General features: G+C 41.1%; 2 protein-coding genes across 4 annotated transcripts in view; one reads left to right on the forward strand and one right to left on the reverse strand.

Annotated features, from left to right (window-relative positions):
- QRSL1 (QRSL1, glutaminyl-tRNA amidotransferase subunit A) overlaps positions 1-5,815 on the reverse strand; it is a 39,421-nt gene extending 33,606 nt beyond the window's left edge. For both annotated transcript variants that reach the window (XM_027551302.1, XM_027551301.1), the window contains exon 1: positions 5,675-5,815. In XM_027551302.1, coding sequence (XP_027407103.1) covers positions 5,675-5,698 — 24 coding nt within the window. In that variant the 5' untranslated portion in view covers positions 5,699-5,815. The remainder of the gene's footprint in view (positions 1-5,674) is intronic.
- Positions 5,816-5,901: 86 nt separating this feature from the next.
- The window catches only part of RTN4IP1 (reticulon 4 interacting protein 1), a 51,697-nt gene continuing 38,869 nt past the window's right edge, over positions 5,902-18,729 (forward strand). Inside the window, exons 1-5 of one of the 2 annotated variants that reach the window (XM_027551304.1) lie at positions 5,902-5,960; positions 6,195-6,588; positions 11,297-11,448; positions 15,300-15,368; positions 16,708-16,832. In XM_027551304.1, coding sequence (XP_027407105.1) covers positions 6,315-6,588; positions 11,297-11,448; positions 15,300-15,368; positions 16,708-16,832 — 620 coding nt within the window. In that variant the 5' untranslated portion in view covers positions 5,902-5,960; positions 6,195-6,314. Of the gene's footprint in view, positions 6,032-6,194; positions 6,589-11,296; positions 11,449-15,299; positions 15,369-16,707; positions 16,833-18,729 lie in introns of both variants that reach the window. The other variant, XM_027551303.1, reaches the window with a different exon arrangement.

Genomic DNA, 18,729 nt, shown 5'->3' on the forward strand with positions numbered 1-18,729 from the left:
AAGATGAAATCAAGTGGAAAAGTTTTCATTAAGAAAACAAATTCTCTCTCCCTAGCATTTCTTTTCTCAAATGGAAACTAGATTTTCCTTAAGGCCACTGCTTCTCCTGCAGTTTTCCCACAGGATGGCCGTTTTAGTTCTTACTTACCATGTACCAGAGTCCAGTGGGGAGGGGAGATTGTGTGGGCAGGTGTTCCCCTTGTCCTCAATGCCTTTTTCTTGCCTCTTTTCTCAAAACCCCCAGCTCATCTGAAGCACAGATCTTGGAGGAGATTATATTACTCTAACAGTCTCCCTGGTACTCCTTTTCATTTATGAAAGATTTTAGCAGCTGGTTCACTGTAGCTATTTTTGTTGACTTTAAACTTCAAGTCAGGTACACTGTCACCGGGCCTCTCAGTTCTTGAACTCCCTTGACACAAACTCTTCACTTCACTCCAGTTACCCACTCACATGGTCACAGCCCAGACTATGTCATTACCAGCATCTGTATATTCTCCCAAACCTCAGTTCTAATCATCATCCCACATCTCCTGTCTCCTGAGCTCATTTACTCTACCATCCAGCAGGAAAACTGGGATCTCAGTCCTCCAACCTCGAAGCAATGGATTCTGCCCACCAGTGAGGTGGAAAGAGAATCCCAAGGCATGCAAAGAATCTGCAGCTCTGGTTGACACCTTACGACCAGCCTTGTTAGACTGAGTAGAGAACCCAGCCACGCCAGCCCTGACCCACAAAACTGTGAGATGATCAGACTGTGGGTGTTTTAAGACTGTGTTATTTTAAGACAAGTTTGTTATGCAACAATAGAAAAGTAATATGCCTTCTTGTAAAAATGAGGAAATCTTCCGCAGGAACTACTCTTCTTAGAGGACCAGGGAAAAGAAAACTATCAGTTCAGTTCAGTTGCTCAGTCGTGTCCGACTCTTTGAGACCCCATGAATCGCAGCACGCCAGGCTTCCCTGTCCATCACCAACTCCCACAGTTCACTGAGACTCACGTCCATCGAGTCAGTGATGCCATCCAACCATCTCATCCTTTGTCGTCCCCTTCTCTTCCTGCCCCCAATCCCTCCCAGCATCAGAGTCTTTTTCAATGAGTCAACTCTTTGCATGAAGTGGCCAAAGTACTGGAGTTTCAGCTTCAGTCCTTCCAAAGAAAACTATAAACACATATAATCTAGTAATTTTGTCACTGTAACAAAATCAGTGCTAATAATAGCTCTTAGTTCCAGGTGTTATCCTATACATTTCATTTAACCTTTATATCCACATTAACAGGCTGATATTATTATTTCTAATCTACAGATAAATTACCAAAGTTCCTGCTTAAAATCACATAGCTAGAAAGCAACAGAGCTGGGATTCAACCAAGGTCTGATCTTGTTTCTGAAGCCCATGCTTCGGACCACTACACTACTTCTCTGTGCAAAGTGTAATAGCATTTACTCCTCTGTAACTGATAGAGAACATTTTGTTAACTTCACAGGTATTAATAACATCAGAGATTCACTGAGGAAAAGGACTTTCAGAAGAAAAACTGTCTTGATAAATGCTGAAGGTATAGAAGAGCCCTTGGAAGCTGAGTGTCTGGTTGACTGGTACTCTCTTTAACACACCCATTTAACATTCTTGCTTTTGTCTCCATTGTTCCAAGAAACAGCACTTCAAGATCACCAGTCAGCTTCACGTTCCTAAATCCAGCAGTCACACTCAGTCTGGATCAGCATTCAACATCACCCGCTCCTGGAAGCACTTCTTTTCCACTTGTATTTCAGGAGACCAAGCCCTTCTGGTTTCCTCCTGCCTTACTTAAGGCCATTCCTTCAAGTCTCTTTTGCTAGCTGTGCTTCCTGCTGCTGACCTCGAAATGCTGGAAAGTATTATCCCTTCTTCTATATTTTCACTCAGCTTCCCAGATGATCTCATCTGACTGCATGACTTCAATTATCTCCTCCACTCTGGCCAACTCATATCTTCATACCTAGCTTCTCTCTTGATCTCCACATTCCTATATCCATCTGCTTAACCAACCTCTTCGCTTGGATATCTTTGGAGGCATCTCAAAATTATCCTGTCTTGATAACTTTCTCCTCACAACACGCTCCCTGCAGAATCTTTCCCATCTTGATTCTGTGTGCTGTGCTCAGCTGTGTCTGACTGTTTGTGACCCCATGAACTATGGGGCCTCTGTCCATGAATTCTCCAGGCAAGAATAGTAGAGTGGGTTGCCATTTCCTTCTCCAGGGGATTTTCCTGACCCAGGGATTGAACCTGCATCTCTTGTGTCTCCTGCACTGGCAAGTGGATTCTTTACCACTGTGCCACTTGCCCAGGCCCCAAATCCAAGCATCCTCCTTGACTCGTCTCTGTCCATCAAACCTATATCCAATCTGTCAGAAAGCCCAAACTTAAGAAACAAAATCCCTATTCTGTATTACTTCTGCTCCCACCACCCTATTCATGCTGCATCAGCTCTTGGCAAGGCAACGGCCTTCTAACTGGCCTCCCTGCTTCTCCATTTGCCTTCCTCCAGACCACAATCCTGAGTAGCCTGGAGCTTTTTAAATTTTAAATCAGATCATGTCCAAAGACTCACAACCTTCTAGAGGATTTGCATTACATTTAGAATAAAACCCACATTCCTTCTCATGGCCTGAAAGGTCATCTGGTTCCTGCTTCTCTTGGGTGAGAAGAGAGCTTCCTTGAACATGTCAAGTTTGCCCCTGCTTCAGGGATTTTCCACTTACTCTTCTTCCTGCCTCAAAGACCCTTCTCCCAGTTCTTCCCAGGGTTCACCCTTTTTATCTTTCAGGTCTCTATTATATATCACCCACTCAGTCAGAGAAACTTTCCTGATCACTCTAAAACATCCATATCCCCCAACTAATTCTCACTATACTCTGATGCTGGAAAGACTGAGGGAAAAGGGGTGACAGAGAATGAGATGGTTGGATGGCATCACTGACACAATGGACATGAGTCTGAGCACACTCTGGGAGATAGTGAAGGACAGGGAAGCCTGGCGTGCTGCAGTCCATGAGGTTGTAGAGTCGGGCAGGACTGAGTCACTGAACAACAAAATAGCCTGCTTAACCTTTCTTCATAGCACTATACTACTTGAAATTATATTATTAAACTTACTTAATGCCTCCTTCCCCACACAAACGTAGGTTTCATAAGGGTAGGAATTTCTGTCTTCATGTTGATCCTCAGTGTCTAGAACACAGAGGTGCTCAATAAATGTTAACTGAATGAATGAACTGAGATGTTTAAAATTTGGAATCTATTTTCCCATAGAACAGCAATTAAATGTTCTTAGGCTAGACCCCCAAGAAACCTGTTGGATATAAAATTAATTTTCTTTAATATAACAATAACCATTTAATATAATTATAGGGCCAGTAATACTAGTGTGGTGTTTGGTTCCTAGTAACACTGGGATCAGGCCACTAAAATACAAAGAGTGAAAGTAAGATTCTTCCCTTTCCTGAACATACCTGGGTAAAATTTACAAGTAGCAGTTTTATCTCCCATTTGGCATTTTACCTCTTTTTAGTGCTTCTCTATAGTCAAATGGTAAAGAATCTGCCAGCAATGCAGGAGACCAGGATTCGTTCCCTGGGTTGGGAAAATCCTCTGGAGAAGGGAATGGCAATCCACTCCAGTATTCTTGCCTGGAGAATCGCATGGACAGAGAAGCCTGGTGGGCTACAGTCCACGGGGCTGCAAAGAGTCGGCCGTGACTGAGTGACTCACACACACACCAGTGCTTCTTCCCAGGGCTCCTCTACTGCCCTAAGCCTCCACTCAGGTCCCTCAAGTTATCTCAAAACACCAGTTTCCAGTCCTTCCCCAAATACCCTCCCCTACAAATTTTCTCTTCCTTCAATTGATAATCTCAGCTAGAGTGTGATGGAGAGAAATCTGATTGATTATAATTACAATGGATAAATCATTCAACTGTTCCAGGCATCTTTACATATGGAATGTGTAAAGATCCATCTTTAAAATGGAATATGTACTAAATTAATCTCTAATTCATAGAATTTGGGGCACTGGTACAATGATGTGGAAATAACAGAGTGGACAGAAGATATATTAGGGTCTGGGAAAATAACCAAATAATGTTTTGCACAATAGGTATCAATAAATATTTGTTAAAGGAGAGACTAAGTGAAAGTAATCATGTCAAGGCAACTTTCTGGCTACCCTTGGGTCAGATTCCCTAAATATATTTTCCCCCTTGAGGTAAAAATTGCTCTCACAATGGCTCACTGGACAACATTAGTGAGGAAGGCTGGTACAAAAAAGGCAGTGCTGGGGGAAAGGGCAGAAAAAAAAATACCCCATTTTTTTAGGTTGTATTTCATTTTACATTAAGTTTGTAGTTAAAATATTTTTTAAAAATTTCAAGAACAAATTAGATTGTTCACTGACAGTATAAGCAGATGCAATTTAGTATGGTAAAACAAAAATGTATTGGGGGAATAGCTGTTCATCATTTAAAGCCAATGGATTTAAAGTTCTCATAATTTATAGTTTTCTAAAAGGCTGCCAGTTGGAAAAAGAAAAAGACTTTCCAAGTGAAGATACAAATGGAAGATGGAAGGCAAATGGAAGATGGAAGGTGGGGTAGGTCCTCAATTGCTAAATCTATCGGCAGAATCACCTGGGAGCTAAGGTTAAACCATATCCTCTGGGTCTTACCATAATGACCTGCATGAGGGGGACACAGCTGTAGTTTTTAAGGAGGGCCCAAGGTGATTCTGATAGCAGTGGGTCTGCTATCAGACAGCTGGGCAGGTAGGGAGATCTGTGCCAGAAAGCAAGGAGATCTGAATTAAAGCCCTAAGAGCAGGGACAAAATGAGAGAACAGACTCCAGACATAATTTCAAAAAAGAATGAACAGAATTTAGTGACCTATTGGACATGACATATGAAGAAAAATCTAAGGGTAACTGGAATAACACTTGTATCCTGAACAAGAGAATATCAGAAATCATGTTTTTGTTTTTTATGATGTAGGTTGAGATGCAAGAGGTGGTTCTGTTACAATGATTAAGTCAACTTCGGTTAAATTGAGTCTGGGGTGCTTGTGGGACATTTGGAAGAGCTGTCCAGAAGACATTCACAAATATAGCCTAGAGTTCAAAAATAAGGTGGAGGAAATGGAGACACAGGTAAGAAAATCGTAGGTATCTTGGAGGTTGTGGAAGCTTGGAGAATGAATATATGCGGAGTTGGGGTGGGGAGCTAAGAATCACTAGTTTGGCTTTTGCAAGGGACAGATTTGCGGGGTCCTTAGTGAGGACTGCATCAGATGAGTGTAGTGGACAAGGACTAGCTAAATCCCCGTTATATGGCCGAGCCTACCTCGAGGCCATCAAGAGCTGGAGGCAGCCTGAGCAAACGAATAATCGAGAGAAGCCACTCTGCCTTCCACCCCACAACGCCGCGGGGCAGAAGCCTTCCCCGCTGAGAATATAACTCCGAAAGGATACAAGGAGCACAGCCTAAGGACTCGGAGGTCCGAATCCCCCCAAGTTCTAAGGCAGAAGGCAGCGAGGCTGACCAAGACGCGGTTAGGAAGGGGGAGCCCCTCGTCCACAAGAAGAAGGACTCCCCGAATCTTCCCGACCTCTTGGACCCTCAGCAGACAATTCGACTCACTTCTCGCAGGGTCCGGCCCAACATGGTCCTCGTGCCCCGTCTGCCACCCCAGGGACCAGGTGACGAGAAGAACAGAAAGGTCAGTTGCCGCTGCTGGTATTACATGTGCGCAGCCATCTTTGATCATCACAGAACCTGTCAGCACCGAGTTCTCGGATTGGTCGAATTGCAGCCCAAGGCAAATGATCTTTGCACACGATTGGCTGGTGCCGCTAAGCAAGTCCCGAAGGGAAAGAGAAAGCGTGACAAGGAGACTCCGGGCTAGGGTCGCGGCGGAAGCCTGGAAGTGTGTGAATTTCTGTGGCGTCTGGATCGCGAGAGGAGTCGGCTTCTCCCTCAGAGGGCTTCTGGGACAGGGCAGGATTTTAGGGGTTTTGCTTTTAAGGGGAGCTGGTGTAAGGGAGGAGGAGAATGAATGGCATACTGATTGGAATGGGAATTGGATGTGAAGAGTAAAGTAAATCCATACTCTTCTTTCTTTGATTGCTCCATTAATCTGTCTGCATTTTAAAATTCTCAGCTTTGAAACCAGCCAGAGTGTTGGCGGAATTCAGACGGAATTTGACGGAATTCAGGTGTGAGGGTTTGATCCCGTTTAAGTGCCTTTTAATTAGGGCACGTAATTCAACCACTGTTTACAATGGGATTTCTGAAGACCTGTGTGTTTAGAAGAAATGCATGCACTGCGGTTTGCTTCTGGAGAAGCCAAGTTGTACAAAAGCCTTCAGTTCGAAAAATTAGTACTACCTCTCCAAGAAGCACTGTCATGCCTGCTTGGGTGATAGATAAATATGGGAGTAATGAAGTGCTTCGATTTACCCAGAACATGATGATACCAATGATACACTATCCAAATGAAGTCATTATCAAAGTTCACGCTGCAAGTATAAATCCTATAGATGTTAATATGAGAAGTAAGTGTCAAAAGACATTGCTCATTACCTTTTTTTTTTTTTTTTTTTAACTTGAGACAGCCTCATCAAGGATCAGTTTTAAAAGATTAGTTGTATTGACTACTTCTGGGGGGATTAACACAAAGAAATGGTTTAGGGTTTTGACAGTATCCCAGTAGGTATTTCAAAAATTTTTGAACTGGCAATGTCCATGGTATGCTTAAATCTTTTACAAAATATAAGTTTGAATTGCTTCCAGTGCTACCTTAAAAATGTAAATTGGGACTTGAGGATTGTATCCACAGCTAACTTTCTGGTACATTTTGCTAGGAACTTTATGATGTTCTGAGGTCCATCACAGGTTTTAAAGGTATGGTTATGTTTTCACATCAGTTCAGAATTTGCATTTTCATAATAATTTGAGTTTGCCCTTCCACTACTCCCAGCTTTTTCTAACGGTTCAGTGGACAAAGCAGCAGAACAGGATGCCAAAATATGGACACAGTACTCTTCCTCATTTTGTTGTTGCGTTCTGCCCTTGGAAGTTAAAATATGCTTTTCTGTTGTGCTCCATCTTCAATGGAAATAATGTTATCTTAATTTCTGCTAGGGGTTATTGACAAAGCTTGGAGTGCACTATATTCCTTATGCAGTTATTACAGTGCTGAAAAGATTGATTACTGTGAATTACTTTCACTTTGGAAAATAACGACAAAAAGTGAGCAATTGAAATGTGGCTAGTCTGAATTGGGATGTACAGTTAGTATAAAATATACACTAGATTTCAAGACTTAGTAAAAAATGAGTGTAAAATGTCTTATTAATTTTATGTTCATTATATATTGATCTGATAATATTTTGGATATATTAAGTAAAATATTATTAGCATTAATTTCACTTTCTTTTCACTTTTTAGTGTCTGCTTGAAAATTTTAAGTTAGATATGTGGCTTGCATTACATCCCTGTTGGACAGTGCTGATCTAGACATATGAGGAACAGCTATTACACATTTCTTTGTGGGGAAAGAGATATGTTTAAATGATTTTATGGCGATTGCCCCATGAAAGATACACTTGTTTCCTTTTGTTTGCTTAGAATAGTTGCTACTGCTAGGTGTTTCAGCTTACTCTGTTTCCATTGGGCATGAAGATAATTTAGTGTTTATCAGAATTACCTTTTTTAAAAAAACTTTGTTGTCTATTTTGGGTTGTGCTTGGTCTTCCCTGCTGCATGGACTGCTCTGTAGCAGCAGTGCTTGGGCTTCTTACTGCAGCGGCTTCTTGCTGCAGCGGATGGACTCCAGGGCACTTGGGCTTCGGTAGTTTTGGCACGTGGGCTCAGTTGTTGCAGGGCCCAGGCTCTAGAGCACAGGCTCAGTAGTTGTGGCACATGGGCTTACTCTGTGGTATGTGGGATCTTCTCACATAAGGGATTGAACCCATGTCTCCTTCATTGGCAGGTAAACTTTTTACCATTGAGCCAACAGAGAGACTCCTATTGGAATTATCTCTAAGTGGTAGATTTATACCTAGTGAGCAGCATGCATTTGCCATCTCCTTGATTAGAAGCTCTTTGAAGGTAGAGCCCATGCCCTGTCAACTATAGCCTTTTTTGGTGTTTCACATATGTAGTTGTCATTCAGTCATTAATGTCACTTTATATTTTCATTCTAATTTGATTACAAAGTAAAATATTTTTTTTTAATCCTTGAGCAATTTTTAAAAGCATTTTGTCTTTGTTTAGATCTTTTAACACATTATTGACCAGGGGATTTTTGTAGAAATCAGTGCCTGTGCCCAGCAATTTTATTAAAAATCTCTGGTCAATAATGTTCGAGTGACAAAAGACATATTAATACATCTCCAGTCAATAAGTTGTTAACTTTTCATTTCTTTGAATGCACACGCACAGTTTATGTATTTGTGTTACATTGTACATTTTAATTTCAGTAGAATGGCTGAATCTGCACTTTCTTGGCTGCTATTTAATAACACATTTTACTTTTATATAGTATTCTTGAGACATCATAGTTTTTTAATGACTTGAATGGGTAATATTATTTGTAGTTATCCTCTGTATTTCCTGCCCATGGATTCTTATTTGAGAATGTATGATTACTGTTGCAGAAGATACCTGAAATGGTAGCTTGGAGAAATGAAATTGTAAACTATAGGGAGCATTATTTCCCTTGACAAGAAAGCAAGGACATGTCTATTTTGAAAGATGAGAGCCACCTATTTTTCTGGAGATGGCTACTGTTGTTGGATATAAAATCATAAATCATATAAATGGGTAATGAAGTGAATTATCTTAAAATAGAAAAAAAAAATTCAGCCAACAGCATCATACCAACAAAGTTTCGTTTCTTTAGATAAGATCAAAGCTTTTGAAACTGATGGCAGATTTAGGATTGTCCAGGTCGTTCCATCTCTGAACCAAACTGATCACCTCTAACAATGACACAGAACTGCTAAGGTTCCCCATTCACTGTCTCCAAGCAGATTCTCAGTTCCTAACTACCAGCTATTTCTGGATTTGGGACTAGTTTAGCTGGTACCAGTGAGCCAGGACTACTCAGTCGATATCCAAGTAACCGAGAAAACAGCCTTCTTTTGCAGGCTGTGAAGCTCAGAAAGGGACTGGAGTGGGTTTTTTTTTTGGCAGCTTGAAAATTTTACTTGACTAAATTCCCACTTTTGTTGATCAAATCACATAGGAATTTCAGTGAATAATTGTTTTATTGTGTTTGAGAGGTGGAAAAGGAATAAGACAGGAAGACTAAAATGTGATTTTTGTGAGTATTACATGGGAAGTTATTTCCCCCCTGGTAGAATGCACTCCTAACTAGCCAGCTGGCATGTATCTAATATCGGCATGGTGGCCATCAGCTTAGATTTTTTGGGACTTGCCCAATTTTAAAATGCTTTCTTCCATGTGTCTTGATTTTTTATTAGAAAAACAACTTCTGCACTCCCCTGTCAGCTTCTCTCCCTGTATTCTCTACCTCTTGCTGTATGGATTAAATGTCATTGTTCCCATATAAGGCCAGCCCTCCACCAAGGTTCTAGACCCCATGCCTGCTCACCCACTCAGGAGCATTGTTTCAGCAATTGTCTCCTGTATCTTTAGTGTTTCCCTTTCCACTGGATCACTCACATTGGCTGTTATTTCTCCACTCCTAAAGAGGACCAAAAAAAAAAAAAAGACTTAAAAGTCCTTCAGTGGGCTTCCCTGGTGGCTCAGGTGTGAAGAATTCGCCTGCAATGCAGGAGACCAGGGCTTGATCCCTAGGTTGGGAAGATCCCCTGGAGAAAGAAATGGCAACTCACTCCAGTATTCTTGCCTGGAGAATCCCATGGACAAAGGAGTCTGGTGGAGTACAGTCTGTGGGATCACAAGAGTCGGACACAATGTAGCAACTAAACCACCACCACCCACCACCAAACATCTTCCATCTCACTTTCCCTTCTCCACTGCACCATTTTCCCACTCTCTATAGAAATACTCTCAATATTTGGAAGAATTGAATGTTCTCATGGTGTTCAGTTCCTCATTCCCATACTCTGTCACCACATGCCATAGCAACTGCTCCTAAAAATGTCACCAAGCTGTGCTGTTGGATCCTATATTTTGTTTTGGGGGGGAATTTTTTTTTGTTTCTTAAAGGTCTATTGGCAGCTCCTGACCTTGTTTGAAAACTTTCTTCCCTGGCAGCAGCATCTGACTTCTTTAAATGGCCCTCTTCACTTGACTTTCTGGATACCTTTTCATTAGCCAAGCCTTCTTGGGCTCCTTTGCTGGTTTCTCCTCATCGTTAAGATCTGATGAGGATGAGTGGGAGAACAGGGGAGACTTTCAGGATGGTTTAGTGATTCTGGAGCATGAATTGCGGTGCATGACCCTAAAAAGATGAGCAAATTGCTTATCTAGGAGAGCCTCACGTAGCAGAAATGTTCTCAGGAGGATGTCAAGCAGAAAAGATGACCGCAGACACTTTTGTGCCTTAGGAAAACCATTTTATGTGTGGATGATGTGTAATAAACTACTTTGGATTATTATATGTAGCCAATTTATTTTGAAAAACAAAAAAAAGTGATCAGAGGAACATTTTCAGTTTTGTTGATATTTATGTAAATATTCTTAAATAAAAAAGATATATAATAATGCAATCAGCCTGATTTAGCATATCGGAGTTGATGCAACCAAGTGGTTCTTTTCCATCTGGGAATCTTACACTTAACCCAAAGGTGTTTTAGAAACATTTTTGGGGAGACAGGGACAATTACTCGTAGACCAGTGTGTTAGTATCAGATACTATACCTATGCCTTATTTATTTTGTCAGACAACTTTGACATTTATCTACTTTACCAGACTTGGCTTCAAATGATTTCGTGTTGAAAAAGTTCATGAATGAGTAAATTAATAAGGAAACCAACTTCAAAGACCAGTTCTCAAGACCGTTTCAGAATTAGAATTTCAAAAAGTGATTGTTAATTAACTATAGTCCAATATAAAATTTCTTTAAAAGTGATTATAACTTTCCTAGTAATTTCCTTTGAAAGGAACAACACTCATTGTTTTTATGCTTTCCTGTGTGATGGTAAAAAATTTGTAAGATTGATTATAATCTACTTCTTGAGGATCTAGAATTGTACCTGGCCCATAACTGCAGCAGTTTTGAAAGCATCTCATTCTTTTGAAAGAAAAAAGTAAATTGTATCTTCTAGGTGGTTATGGAGCCACAGCTTTAAATATGAAACGTGATCCTTTACATGTTAAAATCAAAGGAGAAGAATTTCCTCTGACTCTGGGTCGGGATGTGTCTGGTGTGGTGATGGAGTGTGGACTTGATGTAAGGTACTTCAAACCTGGAGATGAGGTGAGTTATCACATTCCACTATTCCTTTTCAAAATTGGCTGGTTTCATTCTCCTGCTTTTGGAAGTATATTCCATATCATTGACCTTTTCTTCTTCTTTTCAACAAATACACTGAGCTTTGGCTGGAACCCTCCTTTTCTTGGTTCAGTTCATGATTCTGTTTCCTGGTTCTGTCACAATAGCTTGCTGTGCTTGAACATTCTAAAGCTAGTGCCTGAGAATTGCAAGTCTTTAGGATATATGTGGGAAAGGAGGCTCAAGAGGGAGGGGATATATGCATACTTAGAACTGACTCGTGGTGTTGTGCAGTGGAAAGCAGCACAGCGTTGTAAAGCTTATAAAGCAATTACCCTCCAATTAAAAAAATTTTTTTTAAGAAAAAATATACAAGTGAAAACAAGATATGATTGGGACTTTTTAAGTCTTTAAATGACAATTTTATCTTATGAGTTAAATGGTTTTGAAATAGCTAAAGGGTGATATAATCACCTGTCCCTTGTCACTTTGAACTTTTATACAAAGAAATTAAAGTCAGCTCATAATAATAGCACTGTTCCAGTTGTTTTTCATTAAAAAAAAAAAAAAAAACTAATTTAATCTCTGTGAAGTGAGTACAGTTAGGCCAGTCTACAGATGAGACTTAAGCTGTAAAGAGGTCCCACAGCAAATAAGTGATAGAAGCCAGGATTAAAGCTCCGGAGAACATGTTCTTGCTGGTGTTATACTGCTGCTGCTGCTGCTGCTAAGTCGCTTCAGTCGTGTCCAACTCTGTGCAACCCCATAGATGCCAGCCCACTAGGCTCCTCTGTCCCTGGGATTCTCCAGGCAAGATATTGGAGTGGGTTGCCAATGCCTTCTCCAGCTGGTGCTCTAAGTAGTGAGTAAATACAGCAGGATTTACTGCTGCCTACCTCCAATGTCAACTAAAATGGACTGGAATGGGTGAATTTAACTCAGATGATCATTATATCTACTACTGATGGCAAGAATCCCTTAGAAGAAATGGAGTAGCCCTCATAGTCAACAAAAGAGTCCAAAATGCAGTACTTGGAAGCAATCTCAAAAATGACAGAATGATCTCTGTTTGTTTCCAAGGCAAACCATTCAGTATCACGGTAATCCAAGTCTATGCCCTGACCAGTAATGCTGAAGAAGCTGAAGTTGAACAGTTCTGTGAAGACCTACAAGAGCTTCAAGAGCTAACACCCAAAAAAGATGTCCTTTTCAATATAGGGGACTGGAATGCAAAAGTAGGAAGTCAAGAAACACCTGGAGTAACAGGCAAATTTGGCCTTGGGAGTACAGAATGTAGCAGGGCAAAGGCTAATAGAGTTTTGCCAAGCGAATGCTCTGGTCATAGCAAACACCCTCTTCCAACAACACAAGAGAAGACTCTACACATGGCCATCACCAGCTAGTCAATACTAAGATCAGATTGATTATGTTTTTTGCAGCCAAAGGTGGAGAAGCTCTATACAGTCAGCAAAAACAAGACTGGGAGCTGACTGTGGCTCAGTTCATGAGCTCTGTATTGCCAAATTCAGACTTAAATTGAAGAAAGTAGGGAAAACCAGTAGACCATTCAGGTATGACCTAAATTTAATCCCTTACAATTATACAGTGGAAGTGACAAATAGATTCAAGGGATTAGATCTGATAGAGCGCCTGATGAACTGAGGATGGAGGTTTGTGACATTGTACAGGAGACAGGGATCAAGACCATCCCCAAGAAAAATGCAAAAAAGCAAAATGGCTGTCTGAGGAGGCCTTACAAATAGCTGTGAAAAGAAGAGAGGCAAAGAGCAAAGGAGACAAGGAAAAATACACCCATTTGAATGCAGAGTTCCAAAGAATAGCAAGGAGAGATAAGAAAGCCTTCCTCAGTGATCAATGCAAAGAAATAAGAGGAAAACAATTGGAATGACTAGAGATCTCATCAAGAAAATTAGAGATACAAAGGGAACATTTCATGCAAAGATGGACTCAATAAAGGACAGAATTGGTATGGACCTAATAGAAGCAGAAGATATTAAGAAGAGGTGGCAAGAATACATAGAAAAACTGTAAAAAAAGATCTTCACGTCCCAGATAATCATGGTGATGTGATCACTCACCTAGAGCCAGACATCCTGGAATGCAAAGTCAACTGGGCCTTAGGAAGCCACTGCGAACAAAGCTAGTGGAGGTGATGGAATTGCAGTTGAGCTATTTCAAATCCTAAAAGAGGATGCTGTGAAAGTGCTGCACTCAATAAGCCAGAAAATTGGGAAAACTCAGCAGTGGCCACAGGACTGGAAAAGGTCAGTTTTCATTCCAATCCCAAAGAAAGGCAATGCCAAAGAATGGTCAAACTACTACACAATGCACTCATCTTACACACTAGTAAAGTAATAACTCAAAATTCTCCAAGCCAGGCTTCAACAGTATGTGAACCGTGAACTTCCAGATGTTCAAGCTGGATTTAGAAAAGGCAGAGGAACCAGAGATAAAACTGCCAGTATCCGTTGGATCACTGAAAAACAAGAGAGTTCCAGAAAAACATGTACTTCTGCTTTATTGACTATGCCAGAGCCTTTGACTGTGTGGATCACAACAAACTGTGGAAAATTGTGAAAGAGATGGGAATACCAGACCACCTGACCTGCCTCTTGAGAAATCTGTATGCAGGTCAGGAAGCAACAGTTAGAACTGGACATGGAACAGACTGGTTCCAGATATGGAGAGGAATATGTCAAGGCTGTATATTGTCACCCTGCTTATTTAAGTTATATGCAGAGTACATCATGAGAAATGCTGGGCTCGATGAAGCACAAGCTGAAACCAAGATTGCTGGGAGAAATATCAGCAACCTCAGATATGCAGATGACACTACTCTGATGGCAGAAAGTGAAGAACTAAAGAGCCTCTTGATGAAAGTGAAAGAAAGGAGAGTGGAAACAGTTGGTTTAAAGCTCAACATTCAGAAAACTAAGATCATGGCATCTGGTCCCATCACTTCATGGCAAATAGATGGGGAAACAATGGAAAAAGTGACAGACTTTATTTTGGGGGGCTCCAAAATCACTGCAGATGGTGACTGCAGCCATGAAATTAAAAGACGCTTACTCCTTGGAAGAAAAGTTATGACCAACCTAGATAGCATATTCAAAAGCAGAGACATTACTTTGCCAACAAAGGTCCATCTAGTCAAGGCTATGGTTTTTCCATAAGTCATGTATGGATGTGAGAGTTGGACTATAAAGGAAGCTAAGTGCCAAAGAATTGATGCTTTTGAACTGTGGTGTTGGAGAAAACTCTTGAGAGTCCCTTGGACTGTAAGGAGATCAAACCAGTCCATCCTAAAAGAAATCAGTCCTGAATATTCATTGGAAGGACTGACGCTGAAGCTGAAACTCCAATACTTTGGCCACCTGATGGGAAGAATTGACTCATTTGAAAAGACCCTGATTCTGGGAAAGATTGAAGGCAGGAGGAGAAGGGGACAACAGAGGATGAGATGATTGGATGGCATCACTGACTCAATGGACATGAGTTAGAGTAAACTCCAGGAGTTGGTGATGGACAGGGAGGCCTGGTGTGCTGCGGTCCATGGGGTTGCAAAGAGTTGGACGTGACTGAGTGACTGAGTAACTGAACTGAACTAAACTAAACTGACCTCCAATGTGGTTTGACTTGGTAAATCCAGAATCATTCTAAATAATACATTGATATCATGTGAAAATAACTGTTGTTTGGTGGGTTGTGGACTTGTGCTTTTTCTCACAGGGTGTGGGGTATGTATTGGGGAACACTGTCATGCTTAGCTTTGTTTTAAAAAGATCTGTTTCTAATGAACAGTGTGTGTGTTTCAGGTCTGGGCTGCAGTTCCTCCCTGGAAACAAGGCACTCTCTCAGAATTTGTTGTTGTCAGTGGGAATGAGGTAACTCGCTGGTTCTGTGCTGAAATGCTATTGGAAAGTAGAAACAAAGACTGACAACAATCTCTGACATAATTGTTTTTTTTTTGTTTTTTGAGATCAGGTTCAAGTTTTATGGGTGGTTTCAAAAGAACTGAGAGAATAGGAATTTTTAAAAATATTTTAAGATGTATTGGATGTCATTTAAATAGTGCTGCCTGCCAGAGCGGTAATCTGTATCTTGTGGAGCAGGGATTTGTGAGATCTAGAAGCCCTGCTGTGTTCTTTGGTTTTATCCTCAGTGTAAATTGTTGAAAGCAAATATACCAAATGGAGCATACTGATTCATCATAAATGGAAGCATTGGAAGTATCAAGCTGTTTCAAATAACTTTCAAAACAGGAGTCTAATCAAATGCAGTCAGGAGGCCTGACAGTTTAATTAGAAAGAAAGGGGTTAATATTAAGGAAATTGGCTGCAGAAGGGAGAGTAGGAGGGGGAGAGGGGTATTACTGAGATTAGAAAAGTCTGGAAAGATTGTGCTGTATGTTCAGTTGTGCCCTACTCTTTGTGACCCCATGTACTATAACCCGCCAGACTCCCCTGCCATGGGATTTTCCAGGCAAGAACACTGGAGTGAGTTGCCGTTTTCCTCCTCCAGGGGATCTTCCCACCCAGGGATCTAACCTGCATCTCCTGTGTCTCCTGCATTGCAGGTGGATTATTTACCCACTGAGTGGGAGTAAAGGAAACAGCTAATCACAAAAACAAATTAGAATGTATTTATGAGGGCTCAAGGTGTATTTGGATTTGTTTCTGGCCATAGTTAGGACTAATGGGATTGTTGAATGTGGTCTTGTTGTGAAGAATTAAACAGCTGTATCCAATAATGTAACCTATAAAACCTTACTGACCCTCTGCTTGGCAGATTGAGTCATTTGGAGAAATTCCTTAGGAATAATCTTAGAGTAGGGTTTATGATCGGAGAAGGCAATGGCACCCCACTCCAGTACTCTTGCCTGGAAAATCCCATGGACAGAGGAGCCTGGTAGGCTGCAGTCCATGGGGTCGCTAAGAGTCGGACATGACTGAGTGACTTCACTTTTCACTTTCATGCATTGGAGAAGGAAATGGCAACCCACTCCAGTATTCTTGCCTGGAGAATCCTAGAGACAGAGGAGCCTAGTGGGCTGCCATCTATGGGGTCGCATAGAGTTGGACATGACTGAAGCGACTGAAGCGACTTAGCAGCAGCAGCAGGGTTTATGATAATCACCGAACCTGGCAGACTGTTATGTATACTTAATTGTGTTCATAGGTTCACAAGTCATTGCTTATTTTTGACTGTTGTCCTCAAATCTAGGTCTCTCACAAGCCCAGGTCACTCACTCATACTCAAGCCGCCTCCCTGCCATACGTGGCTCTCACAGCGTGGTCTGCCATAAACAAGGTTGGTGGCCTGAACGACAGGAATTGCACAGGAAAACGGTGAGCGTCAGTGGTAGCACCTAAAACTCCCTTCTTTACTTTGGTGACGTCTTTGCAGAAGATGTGTCAGAAGCATCAAAACTAGGCTCACTTACATGAGCAGAATTGTGCTAACATTTCAAACAATTTCTAAGGAACTCTTGTGCCCATTTTTTTTTTTTTTCAATCTCATTCTGTTGATTCTTAGCTCAATCAGTTGAAAATTAAAAAAAAATACGTAGATGGATGTTAGGAGTTTAAGCCTTCTAAAATGATGCAAAATTTTTGTATGTGAGTCTCTGGGAAGAAGATCTATGGCTTTCATCAGATTCCTAAAAAAACATGAAGAATGACTTAACTTATGGTTTTTGAAGAATGATTTCGAGGCACCAGTGTTTTTTTCCTGCCTTTGCTAGGCCTGGCTCTCCCACTGGCAGATTTCTATGAAAAATAGATACACAGCCCTTGAACACTGTTGTGCCCTCTTAGGCTCTGCGCTCTCTCAGGCTCCTTTAGGCAGTTTTGGTGCTTCCAGAACTTGCAGGTAGGTTTGTTGGGTTTGCAGAAATACAGCAACAATGCTTTAGATGCTCTTGAGTTCATATTCAAGAACTTTGTAGCCCACTTGGGCACTTCATCTTTGTGAGTTTTTAGGAGTTCAGTGAGGTAACACATACAAAGTCAGCGGCACAGGTTGTAGTCGAAAGGCACACAGTATCTGGTGGTGCTGTTATTAACAGTGGCTACTGTATTCTTTGTGTTTCACAGAGTTGGCAACGTAGAGAAAACTGATGCTTTTATTATTTGGTAAGAAAACTAGAACCATTCAGTGATTGTGGTGAAGCAGGGGGTTGCAGGTGGAATTTTTCGTTTCCTTATTACTAAAGGTTGTGCTGGAAAAACAATTGAAGTTCTGTGTCATTCTCTACTCCTGTTGTTATGAAACATTGCACTTTACCTTTAAGTTTAGTGAAAGCTTAATAGCTGCTTTTTCTGAAAGCCGCATAAAGGCTGTTCATCTAATGAGGTGCTATCCTTCATTGTAGAATTGAACGCAAATATTTATTCAAAAGGTCAACCCTGTTTAATTTTTAAGCTTTTGGGGCTTATCGTTCTTGAAGTTGCCATTTTGGCCCAACACTTTGTTTAAATTAGTTTGACCATGTAGATCTTTCTAATGGTTTGTCTCAGTTAATAACCTTGGAAAAATCATAGGCAGGATTTTTAGACATTTATTATTATTGTAGGCTCTGCAGTGACATTGATTCTTTGCTTTCTTTTTCCTTAAAAAGCATTTAGATTTCTATGCCCACGTGACCACTCTGGGTAGAGAGCACTCATTGCTTTGCTGGTTCGGGCTCTTTGGGCATACCTTTTTTTTTTTTTTTTTTTTTAGTATTCTGTAGAAAATGAGTTAGAAACAGAGCTAGCTGTCTCTTCTTGTGCCAGTTGATCGTGTGCTTTGTGGGTATTATATTGTCTTCTGTTTAAGCAATAATGGCTTGTAACTGGGCAAGTAGAGGCCTGGGTTCCTCTCTCTGCTACTAACTAATCAGCTGCCCACAGGCATGCATGTTGTGGCCTCTGCTGTTTCCACCAAGGTACTGAGAGTAGGACAGTGTAGGCTTTTGGGTGGGCTTTGAGAACTGGAAAGTTTTATACCTTATAAAAGTGATTTAAACGTTACGTTGAATCTGTGCACACTGATTTAGCCATGTGTTAACCACCCTGGAGCAAAACCCACTGTAAAGAGGCTCGCCGGCTTCCGTCATGGACTTCTGTCTCATTCCCACCTGTGCAGGGGCTCAGAATGCCTTTGCTGTGTGAGTGGCAGTGGGAACCTGGTCCTTGGTGCTCTGGGAGATTTCAGTTTACTGAGATTACGGCACACGATGGTAATAATGCCTCCCTCTCCAAC

This window comes from Bos indicus x Bos taurus, chromosome 9 (assembly GCF_003369695.1).
Source record: "Bos indicus x Bos taurus breed Angus x Brahman F1 hybrid chromosome 9, Bos_hybrid_MaternalHap_v2.0, whole genome shotgun sequence".
NCBI classification, from domain to species: Eukaryota; Metazoa; Chordata; class Mammalia; order Artiodactyla; family Bovidae; genus Bos; species Bos indicus x Bos taurus.